This window comes from Bombus terrestris, unplaced genomic scaffold (genome assembly GCF_910591885.1).
Source record: "Bombus terrestris unplaced genomic scaffold, iyBomTerr1.2, whole genome shotgun sequence".
In the NCBI taxonomy this organism is placed as follows: Eukaryota; Metazoa; Arthropoda; class Insecta; order Hymenoptera; family Apidae; genus Bombus; species Bombus terrestris.
Window position 1 is genome coordinate 6270887 of NW_025963552.1, and position 14468 is coordinate 6285354.

At 42.3% G+C, this 14468-nt stretch overlaps 1 protein-coding gene across 1 annotated transcript; it reads right to left on the minus strand.

Moving 5' to 3' along the window:
* Positions 1 to 10092: 10092 nt before the first annotated feature.
* LOC125386995 lies at positions 10093 to 14070 on the minus strand. Its single transcript, XM_048414170.1, has 4 exons — positions 13531 to 14070; positions 11923 to 12303; positions 11416 to 11783; positions 10093 to 11113 (listed from the first exon to the last, which is right to left on the minus strand). The coding sequence occupies exons 1-4, from the start codon at positions 14068 to 14070 to the stop codon at positions 10093 to 10095; spliced, it is 2310 nt and encodes a 769-aa protein (XP_048270127.1).
* Positions 14071 to 14468: the final 398 nt, after the last annotated feature.

Here is a 14468-nt window from a genome sequence, read left to right on the forward strand (position 1 = left end):
GCGTCTAAGTATTGGACCATGAATTGTCTTTTTGTTAGGTAGGACTTTAGAATGCAGTAGTAAGTGTGTGGTAGGATATTTTTATGTTTGTAAAGGAGCCCTTCATGCCATACTTACCAATGACAAGTCTGCTGCCCCGTTGGGTATGCTTGGCGTTATAGTCTCCTCCAGCTATGAATCTGTTATCTAGGGCGTCAAGGAAGCTGTCGAAGTTTTCTTTAACAATTGAGTCTCCGGGAGGGCAGTATACTGCTGAAGTGGTGATTGTACCATGGCAGTCTTCTATTACTACGTTTGTGGCTTGGAGGTAGTCTTTCCGAAATGATGGAAGCTCGTAATGCTTAATACTGGATTTGATAATGATTCCGTGGCCGCCGTGGGCCTTTCCACTGGGATGTTGGGTATGGTAGAAGTTATATCCGTTTATTTTGAGATAGTTTTTGTTGGTGAAGTGGGTTTCAGATATGAGCATTAGGTCGATTTGCTGTTGTTTTAAGAAGATTTCTAGCTGAAATTTGTGCTGAGCTAGACCGTTGGCGTCCCACAGGGCTATACGCATTGGTTTTATTTTGCTTTTATACGTATTAATTTATCCATGAAGAGTGTAAGTAGTGAAAATAAGTTATCAATTTATTCTGTTTGCTTCTCTATTAGTTTTACGAGTCTGATGAAGTTGTCTGTGTTTTTTGAGGTGGGGACACTATTTTCTGAGTGTCCGCTGTGGGTTTTCGTATTGTTTATATTTCCTTATACTACCTGGGCATAGGAGATTGATGGTGTGGCGTATATTTGGGGTCTGGGTTCAAGGTTGGTTATTTCCTTGGGTCTGGGTTTAGGGTACTTATTATTGTGCAGTGTTTTATGGGCTAAGCATCCTTTGTAGTTCGCAGGATGCTTTCCTTGACAGTGGATGCACTTCGCGGGGGTTTCTGGGGATTTAGTGCATTGGTCAGTGGGGTGGCTACCTGCACATTTAACGCACTGGAAATTATGGTTGCAGTATTTCTGCGTGTGGCCGTACCTTTGGCACCTTTTGCATTGTACTATCTCTTTCTTTAAAAAAACGTAGTTCGATCTTAACTATTGAGTTCATCAAACGATTGATGTTGTAAATTTCTTTATTGTTTGACTTTTGTTTTATGTCGATAAAGAATAGGGATAGCGAGTTTTTCGTGATTCTATGCCTTATGTTGCTAATGTTGGTTACTTCGTGGCCATGCTTTAAAAGTTCGAACTTTAGTTCGTCTAGATCGACTGAGTGGTGGATGCTGCGTAGCACCACACGAAATGGTCTTTCTTGCTTGAGCTGGTATGTTCGGAAGTTGGCATTCAAGGTTTTTAGCAACTATGTTAATTTTCTACAGGCGTGTGGGTTGGTCAGCAGGATCTTTACACAGTTGTTACTATTTTTTAAGTTGTATTCCTCTTTGCTGATATCTTTTTCGATAGTCTTAGTCGTTGTTTGAATATCTACGACGTCGTCAATGAAGATTGGCGGGAGAGGGGGAATTCTTTGGGTATGTGGACTATTTACCGCTTCGGTTGTGTCCATAGAGTCTTCTGTTGTCTCCAGTATTGAGAACCTGTTGTAGGTGGTCACTTGGCTAGCTGGTGGATTGGTTTGGCTCTTGCTCGCATTCATCTTGAATGCTTTCAGCTTGCGTTTTTTCGTGTGCGTGTTGTTTGCAAAGAGGGATGTATTGCCCCTTTGACACGGGGGAGGAAGAGCGGCACTGTTGTAACTTAGCTCCGGAGAGCCCGTTTGAGATGATTGGATCATCATCGAGCTAGTTAATTCAATTTGAAATAACTAGTCGAGAGGCTGTGATTCGGTTTAGAGATTAGTAGGATTTTACACTAGCACGTTTGCGAACACTTGGCTAGGTTTGTTAGATTCGCTTTCGACAGATGGGCGTCACGTGTTGTTTTGTGAACTTCACAGGGCACTGGATACACGTCTGCGCGCCTCGGCACTCTACAGCAAACTCTTCGAAGAAGATGATTGCCAGATGTCGCTACATTCTTACAGAATATTTTCAGCTAGCCTAATGACTCGCTATAAACCTTAGGATTTATTTAGCTAAGGTCCTCCAAAGAGACAAATAGTCTTTGTCTTAACAGTCCCTATACATACCACCCATTACGGGAGGATACTGGAAATCTGCTTTCCTCACGTACGACGCTTCCCGCTAGCAACTTTCTCTGAAGGCTGGTTAGCATCCTTTTCCAACTATCAACTCAAAATTTAGCCAATTAACAGCGACGTCCATTTCCTTCACTTTCCGAACTAATGCTTTCCCCGACGAATCCGATGATCTCGTATCCTTAGACACACCGAATCATAGCTTTCCTAAGCAGCAGCATCGTGACGGAAAGTCAGTCGTTAGACGCCTGTTCGAATTGTTTGTCGATAGTTGGTAGTAATAACTGACCCGAAGTTCTCGACATCTTAGGCAATCATCATTCAGCTTGAATCACACATCGAAACGTATCGCGTCGAGTTCGAACTTGTAATCGCGAACCGATAATAATAATCGCATAAGCGTACACATAGAATACATATTAAGAAATATTCATTGTTAAATATATTCGAGTGTTCTTCTGCATCTGTTACACCCATAACCTCATATTATGTACATACAATTTTATAAAATGAAAATATTCGTATACAAATTAGTTTTGTATAAATAATTTTAACATAAAAATTTGTTCTGGGATAGATGCGGTAGTACAGTAACAGGAAAAGAAATTATGCTACATGTAAAAGTAAGTCGTAATAACAAATATAGTTTTCTTCTTTTATGTTTTTTTGTATTTTCATTACATTCTTGATTTTCATAAACATAACTGTCTTTCATTTAAAGAAAAATTTACTTTTTCAAGGACTTTTCTTACAAATTTCAATAATAACAGCTATTTTTGATATCTTACTTTAACCTTTGTCCTTGTTTGTTTGGGCTACTGTATCGCTTATTTCCTTTTAATGTTTGCGCGCTGTACTAATTTTGTGTGAATAATCTAAAAACATATGAGGTCTAGCAAATGAAATGATTTGATGTAGAAAATTTTTAGTTTTCATAAAATAGTTTTGAATAATTTGTTAGTTACCATAACTACTTTTCTTTGTTGATAAAAGAGATTTTTCATTTATTGCTGTTTTGTATTTAATTGTTGTTTTTTAAGGAATTTTGTTCTAAATGCCTGATATTGGAAGCATTCTTTTATTATGAGTTAACCGGTGTACAAATTATTTTTCTTACATACATGTGTGTATTACGAATATCATTTTTACCTGTTTTATACTTTATTCTGTATCTTTATTTTGTATGTATAATATTTATATTATTATGCTAGTTTAACTTGTGTTCTCATTCTTTTAGTTATTAATGACAGTTTCATATTTGAGCATTTAGCTTTAGTTATCTTTTGTATGTTTTTCATATATTTATGTACATACTTCACTATAGGTATATTCCAAGTATTTTTTCTTTCTTTCCTCCAAAAGTTTCTGTGTTATATTATTATTTTCTCCCATTATTGTTTAGTTAAAATTTATTATTATTGCTTTTACTAGCTTTATAGCTGTATTTGAGTTAATTACCTGTGCGTATCCTGTTAAGTTCCGTGTATTTCTATGTAATTCTCCGTCCTCCTCTAGTTTTAGCCAATAGTCCTTTTCTTGTTATTTTATGTTTTAAGCCTATTCTTCCTGCTTCTGTTCTAAACACATATTCTGGTGATGTATCACATTCTTTTCAGGAAACCTGCTTGTATTTTTCTTATTTCTGCTCAGTAATAGGTCTTTACTCATTATAATATTATAATATTACACAGGAGAGTTGACATTGCTATTCTTTCAGAAAGTTTTCTAGTTGCATTCCAGTTATTGCACTTTGTCACTATGATCAGTTTCCAAACTGTCCATCGCTATCTTTGTCTGGTATATGATTTGCCTTGTTATTACTTGGAATGTGACTGTTTTTGTAAACATAGCTACACCTTAGATATATCTTCATCTCATCATTGTATTTCATTCTTAATTCTCCATTTTTTTTCTTTTTTGCCCTATATTAATATTTCTAGCTTACCTATATCTTTCCTAAGGTGGTTCTGCGTACATTATCCTTAAAATATGCTGTTACGTCGCGTGAAAAGGTCCGCGCGACGGCCTTCATTATCTGACCGTCAAGGCCCAAGCACCCATAGAAGGCCCTCAATAAACCTAACGCGCTTCCTCAGATCGCGGCTCCCCACGATTGGTCGAATTTACATGGTCGTTCGAGCCGGATCACGTGCCAGTGTCAAGTGCAGTGACCACACAGTGCCACGTGTTCCCATTGAATCCAACAGCGGAAGTGTATCACTCCATCGGAGTCAGTGACGTCAGGAGCATCACCTTCGAAGAGATATGCCCATTGGTCGAGGCACGCACCCAGTCAGCGTCCCGACGCTGATTGATTGAGCAATCAACTTTGAGAAGATTTCAAATCGGCCGATATTACGAATCATGTCGACCCCAGCTAGGATCAACAGCATACGAAAAAAAACGTGATAAACTGTTCGAAGGCACTCTAAAGACCGTAAGAGAAGGCATCGATAAATATGAACAGTCCAACATACAAGACATTGCATATTTAAAAACATCAATCCCAACTTAAGGCTGGTTGGGAACAATTCAAGCTATTCAAACACGAGTTGGATGACATCGATGACGATGACATCGCTCAGGAACACGAAGCGTCGAAACAGTACATGTTCCTGGACACTCGAATAACGGTCCTCATGGAAGGAAATCGATCTTCAATCCCGTCGACATCTAAGGCGATCGATTTTCCCGAAGGGAAAATGCATTTGCCAGAAATACGGCTACCAGCATTCGACGGGCAATTCGAAAATTGGAACGCGTTTTACAACACCTTCAACTCGACGACAGACAAGAACGACTGCCTTACACCCTTGCAAAAATTCCATTATCTGCGGGCTTCCTTAACAGGAGAAGCAGCGAACTGTGTGAATTCGTTAATTTTCCATGAGGAAAACTATCCGAAGGCTCTGAGCCTTCTCAAACGGAGATATGACTGTCCACGACGCATCGTATCATGCCATGGCCTTGCGATCATGAATTATCCAAAGCTGACACAATGTTCTCCAATGGCCTTAGGAGACTTGGCAAATGTCGTAAGACAGCACATCGATGCATTGAACAGTTTAGGAAAACCCAGAGGTGCGAATTCCACAATTCCATCATTCTCGACCTCATCAGCACGAAGTTACCAGATCATATCAGACAATAATGGGAGCTGACTTTGACCAATAAGAAGGTTCCTCTGTACACCGATCTACTGGATTACCTCGAGAATCTAGCACTAACGGGCATATCGCCCTCTGAGGTCAAGCAGATAAAATCACCGGACCAGCCCAAGCGAATCCGTCAACACCAGATACGAGAACACGCATTCACTGCATCCCAGGTCAAAACATCATGCCATGCCTGCCAAGGATAATACTCCATTTGGCGATGCGACATATTCAAGGCCAAAAGCGTCAGCGAACGCTTGAAGGATGCTAAAAGTGTATCCTTCTGTTTGAATTGCCCGAGTACGGGACACACTGCTGAAGATTGCCTTGCCCGATCTTGTCGAATGTGCCGAGGATCACATCACACAATCATACATCAGGAAAGGCAAAAATCGAGGTCGACGCCCTCCACTTCAAATCGAAGTTCCTCCTCTTCATCCTCGTCAAAGACTCGGAAGACCGCTAAAAGCTAAGTTTAACGTGATAGGTATTTATGGAGTACACTTTTTTGTTTGTTAAATACATACTATGTTTATCATAGCATAATATTGCTTTAAGACGGTTATATTAGTTGCCGGAAACCTTATGGCGCCCTGTAATGACCCAAATAAAATCTATAGTTCTTATCATTTGTTTGTAGTATAATTCTACACACACAAACACGCACACACGCACAAGTGAATTATAATATAACAAAACCGTTTAAGGGAAATAATTGAAAATAAAGACTATCTAATGAAATATTAAAGAATTATACTGAAAGTATTATTTTTACTTTATAAATAATAAAATGTTTCAATTTCTTGTGATACAAAAAGTAAAAGATCAGTCGTTTTGGCATTCACAGATTCTCTATATTGTACTCTAACATACTTCAACAAATAGACGAATCCGCGGTCAACGGGATGATAGATGTACGTTCTCACAAAGTCCAAGTCTGACTCTTTGTTAACAAAACGTGAAATATTCACTGATCGTAAAGATTATTCTATATTATTATTCTGTTACGTTTCGCTATTTAAATTTGAAATTGAAAACTATTTGTTTTACTTGAACGATACCTTTTAAAATCTATAATAGAAAGTTTCAACCGATACGGTAGTTGCTGCCACCAGAAACAGTCTAAGGACTGTTTCAATTAGATATTTTATCGTTAAACTAAATAGCGTTAATTAGAGTTCAAGGCGACTGGCCAATAGTCTCCACGTTTCGGCTAACCTGCTGTGTGCAGGAATACTAGCACGGGAGAGGATTGTTCGGAATAAACAATCATTATTGGCACGCGTGTTTATTTCGTCCGGCCGGATAATGTTGGTATAGATATTTTATGATTTTTATTCGAGAGACAAACCAACAGAATTATTACATAAATGCTTCGATTGGCAGAATTGGTAACGAATTATTGATATTAATCAAAGTTTGACTAACCTGATGTTGGCCTCCGCTGATGAACGGGCAGGATACCGTCAGGATTTCAATTTTCGCCGTAATTGATGTCTGATGAGCGGGCAGGACGCTGGAGTGATTCCGGTTTTCACAATGATTTACACTTCTATAATTTTCTGAGGTTTAAATCCTTATTTAATTTGAGAAGCGCAAGTAACAGTGTGTTGATGCGAACGCGTTTAACAATCCGTAATTCGACTCGCAGGTCGCCGATGAATACAATTATTATTATTCGGAGATTTTTCTCGCGAGGTAACGGTGAACACAATTGTTGTTCTTCTCAAACTACTCCGCGTAACAACAAAATTGACCAAACGAATCGAAAGAATAAATCTCGTTAACTGAATGAATGAATCTCCGCAAGAATTAACTAAGACTTGACAAATTGAGACTGAAAAACTAGCTAGAAGCTTGAAACAACTAAACTTTTCAATATTAACTGAAACAAACTGAGTCAACTGACCCTTTTGAATACTAACTGAAAACAAACTGAGCCAGCTACTGTTTGAATTTTAACTGAAACAAACTGAGCCAACTAAATAGAGTCTTTTAAATTCTCACTGAAACAAACTGAGTTAACTAATAATCTTTTAAATTCCTGCTGAAACAAACATCCATCTAAAAGAAAATTTTTAAATTCTCACCGAAACGAACTGAGCCAACTAATTGTTGAGGTTATTAGATGTATAAAGAGAGGAAACGCGTGGTTAAAGTGTAAGGTACAAAATATATATATTTAATTTAATAGAGAAGTGTAATAATTAGTAGGAATACAATTTGAGCTGGTCCAGATCCGCACGCTAGCAATGTTACCTTATAACTGAAAACCCCGAAGCCAACGTCGCCTGTCTACTGTTTATGGTCTGCTTTCATGCTAGTTTTTTGTCTATATGCTGTCGATGGCTTCAGCGCTTGAGAAAACTAAAAAGACCAGATGTAGGGTTTATGTAGAAGTGGTGACGACTTCAACACTAATAATAATTATTGATTATCTTAAATTCGAACTGAGCCAACTAATAACAATTACTGATTGTCGCGACTGAAACGAACTGAGCCAACAAATAAATAACGAATTGATTAACTTAAATTCTCACTGAAACGAATTGAAACGGAAACGAACTCTTTTCGTCGATGAGATCGCACGAGAGAATGACCCTCCGTCCCGGTGATGCGACCGAGGAAAAACTATATGGGGTGTGTCTAAGGACACGAGATCCTCGGATTTGTCGAGGAAAGTCTTCGTTCGGAAGGTGAGGGAAATTAGCATTGCTGATAATCGGTCAATCTCCATATCGGTGGTTAGAAAAAGATGCTAGCAGCCCTTGAGGGAAAGTTGTGTCGTTCATGGAAAAATAGATCTCCCATATCTTCCCATAGTAGGTGATAGATTTAAGGACTGTTAGGATACAGACTGCTTGTCCATCTGAAGGACCTTAGTTAAATAAATCCTAAGATTTATAACGGGTACTTAGGTTAGTTAGACATGTACTCTGGAGACACATCGACATCTGGTAATCATCTTGACCGAAGAATAGGATCTGTGCGTGGCAAGCTACGGAATAAAAACCATTGGAATGTTTACTGTCGAGTGCCGCTACAACTATTTCTTTTTAAGGAGAGCTATACTATTAACCCATACCCCTCTTGTTACGACCGTTCGCGGAGAGACGCGGTCGCTAAGAAAACGCGTCAGCGAGAGGCGTAAATTCTCGCTACGATTCTGTTAATCGACGCCGTGAAATAGTCGTTCCCCTGTTTCGGTTGAGATAACAGAGGTGGTTCAACTGAATGTAACACTGTATTAACAGGTTAATATAAAATAATATATTTAAGAATAGTGTGGTGAATATATTACAGAAAATTAACTCAATGCTTTACGAGATTATTCGATGTAATCGGTTTGAATTTGTTCGTCAGACCTCTCGATGTGTATCGTTCGATTCGTCAGAAGGAACTGTTCGTCTTTCGATGATTCCTTTGTCTCATTTTGAAGACGACCCCCACTATGGTCGGGTCACGCCACCGTTCGCGCCTATGATGATCACGTATGTCCGTTCTTGTGTGGAAAACGTAACGGACAAAATTCGACGTTTCGGAAGCTACTATGGCGACAACTATGCGCTCGTCGATACATTGTATATGATCCGGCGGTCAGATAAGACGATCTGCCTGCGACACTGTAGGGCCGCGAGCGACGGTTAGAAAATACAGTCTGCGGTAAGCCTCGTGGCGTAACATACTCCCCCCGTTGAGAGGGTACCGATCAAATGATATGGTGTGATGTTGTAAGGATCTCTTGTCAGCCTTCGTTGCTGTTGATTGTTTCGGAGTCATCTGGAGTCATTCTGCTCGGTAGTGGTACCATCCGCTTGATGCTCCGATCCAGGGTGCTCGTTGCCGTTCGAACGGTAGCCGTCCGTATGATGCCGTCTGCGCCGGGTTGGATCTTGATGATTCTGCCCAATGGCCATTGTATTGGGGGAACGTTGTCTTCACTGAGAATGACTATGGTGCCTTCTCGTATACCGTGACTGCCCTTGCTCCATTTGTTTCGGATGTTCAGCTCGTTCAGGTACTCTCGATGCAAGCGGCGCCAGAAATGTTGTTTGACCCTTTGAATGTGTTGCCAGCTGGAAAGACGATTGGATGGATTGTCCCTGAAATCTTGTTTTCGAAAACTTATTAATGCATCTCCGATGAGGAAGTGACCGGGAGTAAGGACAAGAAGATCATTTGGGTCAGATGATATTGGAGTCAGAGGACGGGAGTTGAGAACAGACTCGATTAGAATGGTCAGTCTGTTCAAGTTTTCGAATGTTAAGAGCTCGTTACCTGCGACACGTCTGATATGTCGTTTGAAGGACTTCACTGCAGCCTCTCAGAACCCGCCGAAGTGAGGTGAGTTGGGAGGAATGAAGCGCCACTCAATCTGTCGGTCGGCAAAAAAGGACTGAACCTTTACCTTATGATCGTCGGACTACAGAAGGTTTCGGAACTCTCGTAATTCGTTGTTGGCGCCAACGAAGTTGGTACCGTTGTCAGAATAAATTGTTACACAGAATCATCGGCGAGCGATGAATCTTCGCAGAGCAGCAATGAAGGCCTCGCTAGTGAGATCGCTGACCAGCTCGAGGTGGACTGCTTTAACTGCAAGACACACGACGACTGCTACATATACCTTGATTTTACGTCGGTTGCGATCCTTTCGTTCTTTGATGTAGAACGGTCCGCAATAATCGATTCCGACGTTGGTAAATGGCCGAGATTCCGTTATCCGTGCAGCTGGAAGGTCGCCCATTACGTAATCCACTGGAGGTGGATTGGCTCGGCAGCAACGGACGCACTTCTTCAGCGTGCTTGACTATGGCCTTCGATAGGCCAATAAGATCTCCTTGAGGCATATAAGGTAGCTTGAGTTCCGGAGTGGAGATTTAGGAGGTGTTCATGCTCGATTATGAGTGCTGTAACTGAGGATTTGGGTAGAATGATTGGGTGTTTCTGAGTGAAAGGCATTGGTGAGTGACTGATTCGGTTTCCGACTCGCAACATCTCGTCCTTGTCCAGAAATGGATTGAGTCGTTGCAGCTTCCCCTTCACTGCAGAATTTCGATCTGTTCGGAGAGTACGGATTTCATCTGAAAAATAGCAGAGCTGTAATAATTTGACCAATTTGTTATGCGCATTGGTTAAATCATGTGTGGTTAGAGGTCTCCCTCGATTCTGATTTTGTCTCCATCGGAGACAACGAGCGGTAATTCTTATCAGCTTGAGCCAAGAAGAAAATCTCTCCAGTAGACTGTGGTCAGCCGGAGTCACGGACAGACATGTTGCATTCTTCTGCTCTGGTATTTCAGTTAATGGTACTGGGTTCCACGTTGGCCAGTATTTTTTGGGTTGTTGGAGCCATTCCGGTCCATGTTGCCAAATGGTTGGTCGCAGGAAGTCTTCGAGCGATTGGTCTCGAGATATGAGATCTGCAGGGTTATCGGAAGTGGGAATGTGACGCCAATCTGAGGTGTGAGTCTTCTGTTGAATTTCTGTCACACGATTAGCGACAAAGGTTTTCAGCGTATGGGGTGATGTATTAATCCAATGTAGAACGATTGTAGAATCAGTCCAGTAAACGGTCCGAGAAATGTTGCTTGGTAAGGCTTGAAGGACTGTAGTGGCCAATGATGTGAGAAGAAGTGCTCCACTCAGTTCTAGCCTTGGAATGGTTTGTGATTTGAGTGGAGCCACCTTTGACTTTGCAGTGAGGAGTCGTGTCCAGACATGACCATCCGGAGTAATGGTGCGAAGGTAAATGCATGCCCCATACGCCCTTTCGCTGGCGTCACAGAATCCGTGTAATTCAATTTCCGCTTGCAGTCTTGATTATAGTTTTACGTGGAAACTTCACGTTATTTAGCAAAGATAGCTGTGCATAATAGTTGCTCCATTCTGTGTGTACGTCAGCCGGAAGAGATTCGTCCCAATCAATTTTTAATGTCCAAAGTCGTTGGAGCAACATCTTAGCTCGAACGATCACTGGTGCCAGTAATCCAAGAGGGTCGTAGATCTTGGCGATTTCAGAGCTGATTGTTCTCTTCGTAATTCGAGAGGCGATAGGATTGAGTTTCACGGAATATAGGATCGAATCGTCAAAGGAATTCCAGAGTCTTGAAGGTTTGCGATTCGCCTAGTAGCAGCTTATCGTTTATGTCCTGCTCGGAAAGTCCTCGTAGCAGTTCCCGATCGTTCGATGCCCATTTTCGAATGTTTAAGTCGGCTAGTTTAAGCAATTCTGTGAGCTCCGTTCTCAGTGATCGTGCCTCGTCCTTTGTATCAACTCTTGTGAGAACATCGTCGACGTAGAAGCCTCGCTGTAAGAACATCGCCGCTCGTGGGTATCGATGTCTCTCGTCGTCCGCCAGTTGTTTGAGGCACCGAATGGCTAGATAAGGGGCCGCTGACAGCCCGAATGTCACTGTGTTAAGTTGATAGGTGTCAACTTCTCCATCAGAGTTGGGCCATAAAATTTGTTGGAATTTCTGGATCCTCTAGACACACAAAAAATTGTCGATACATCTTTTTGACATCGCCTGTAATGACGTATTGATGAGAACGAAATCTTAAAAGAATGAAAAATAAGTCGTCTTGTAGTTTCGGTCCCGTATGAAGTACGTCATTTAATGAAACTCCGGTGGTGGTTGGTGCAGATCCGTCAAACACAACTCGGAGTTTTGTAGTTTGGCTGGATTCTTTGATCACGCCGTAATGTGGCAGAAAATATCCGTCGTCCGTGCAGTGGTCCGTGGTAATCTTCGTCATGAGTCCTAATTCCAAGTATTCTTGTATTACGACGTGATAGTCGGCTTCGAATCGTTTGTCTCGTTGGAATCGACGACAGAGGGATGTGAGTCGCTTCATTGCCATGGCTTTCGAGGATCCGACAACGTATCGCCCTTCGTCGGTGCGTTGAACGTGATTTCGAAAGTGCTCCTCGCACTGTCGTTCCGCTTCCGAAATGTGTGCGGTGGGCGGTCCTTCGTCAATTTCCCAAAAACGGGCGAGGTCCGCCTGTAAAGCCGTCGTGGAGGCGTGAAATGCGTATGCTAATGATTCCGAGGTTGGGCTCTCCCCGATGACCCATCCGAATCACGTTTTTTTCAGACGCAAGTCGGGCCCGTCTGCTTGACTGATATCAAGTTGGCCGACACAGAGTGATGCTAGTGTTGGTCCGGCGCTCAACAATATTTCGATCGGAGCAGGTCTATGGAATCTTGGATCGGCTAATAGGAGATTCCTAGGTATCTGTATCGTTGAGCGATCTACGGGTTGATTTGGGACCCAAGACGCGATAGTCGGTATGATTAGAAACGTCAAGTTGCGTTCGTATGTGCCGTCAATGGAGGTGATCGTGGCCGTGATGTAGCGTTTCGAGGTCGTCGATAACGTGTTGAGTGTTCCGATTGGGACCGAACATTTCCGTTGGTTGAATTTTAATAAATTAGCGAGCTTTTCGGTGATAAAGTTCATGCTAGAGCCAGTGTCTAGCAGAGCTCTACAACGGAATGGTTGAATTTCATTGTTCAAGATGTTGACCTGCGCTGTGACTAACAAATCGTGCTGCAATGGTTCAGAAGGAAGCGAGGTCAATGAGTCCGTTTTCTGTGGTTCGGTCGCTAGCAAAGTCGTCTGATGACGTCATTATTTTCCTTGTCGTTTAGGACTGGACGATATAGTTGATCCCGATGCCGCCGTTCGCGATAACCGAGATTCGCGTTTCGGTGATGTTCGCGGAGACGTTCGGGGAGACGTTCGGGGAGACGTGGATGCGCGTCTCGAACGATATGAGGAACGCGGGGTCGGTGAACTAGGCGAAGATCGACCGTTGGATGATCGGTCGCTCGACGATCGACCGCTCGATGTTCGGTTGACACGTGTTCGTGGTTTGCTACGCCCATGGTCTTGATGCAGATACGTGTGGTGTCGCTGTCTACAGATGCGATATGACCCCGCGGAGCATTGAGTAAGAGCGACGTCTAAACAATTGGTACAGAGCGACGCCCTTTTGGCGATTTCCAGACGTTCTTTGGGCGACTTCGCTTTGAAGACATCACAATTCCATAATTCGTGTTGTCCTTGGCAGTTCGGACACACGAACGTATTATGTATAGTTGTGAATGCGTAACTTCGCGGCGCGTTCGGTCGCTGACGGTTGTGTTGATCGGACGCCCTTTTTATCACGGTTGATGCTGAACTCGTTGTTCTATCGCCGTTTGTCCGTGTTTTCAGAAAATCTACCAAGTGCGTATATGACCAAGTGCGCATTTTCTTGTCCGGTAATCTACGTTGCCATTTGCGAATGATGGCTGAGGGTAGCTTCGACGTGAAAAGCTTTAAGAGAACGGCGTTTGACGTGACTGGATCCCCGAGTTTTTCTAACGCTTGGAGATTTACCTTGACCGTCTCGATAAGATCGTCTATAGCTTCGGGTGTCTCTTTAGTGATTTTCGGATAGTCGAAAATCAAGTCCCAGTGACGCATGCAAATTTGACGGTGGCAGTCGAATTTTTCCTTAAGAACGTCCATGGCGATTGCGTAATTTGACTCGGTGATGGCTAATGATTGTATGCTTCGCGCGGCCCATCCAGTCAGGGCTGATCGGAGATGATAAAATTTCTGAACCGGTGTTAAATGTTCATTTTGATCTATCGTTGACGAGAAGGAATCGTAAAATGACTGCCAATCCTCGAGGGCGCCATCAAATGTAGGTATCCGAACCTCCGGTATTTTAAGCGAAGCAGACTCGCGACCGGCGGGGCTGATCCGCCGTTTGTCCATTGTGTCGGCTTAGTTCGTCGTATATTGTTTAATTGATTAGTTACTCGGAGTTCTAATTTTTCGTACTTGTCTGCTATTTCAAAGCCGCGCGCAGTCACTTCCTCATCTATAATTATAATCTCGTTTTGGATGGCACGGAGTTCCGTCTCATAGGTTTCCAGACGATTTTTAATTTGGATTAACTCGCTCTCTTGCGGACAGCCTGATTGTTCGATTTTGTCCAGTTTTTTTTGATAAGCGTGTAAAATATCAGGCACAGTAGCCCCGGCATCGACGCATGGCGGCAAGTTCGTTTCCGGTTGCCATTATTTGTTATATAATTGAGAGTCAAATCATTAGAACTTATTTCTGTTGACGATTGTCCACTTGCGGCAGGAGGCTGCGTGGTTGTGTTTCAA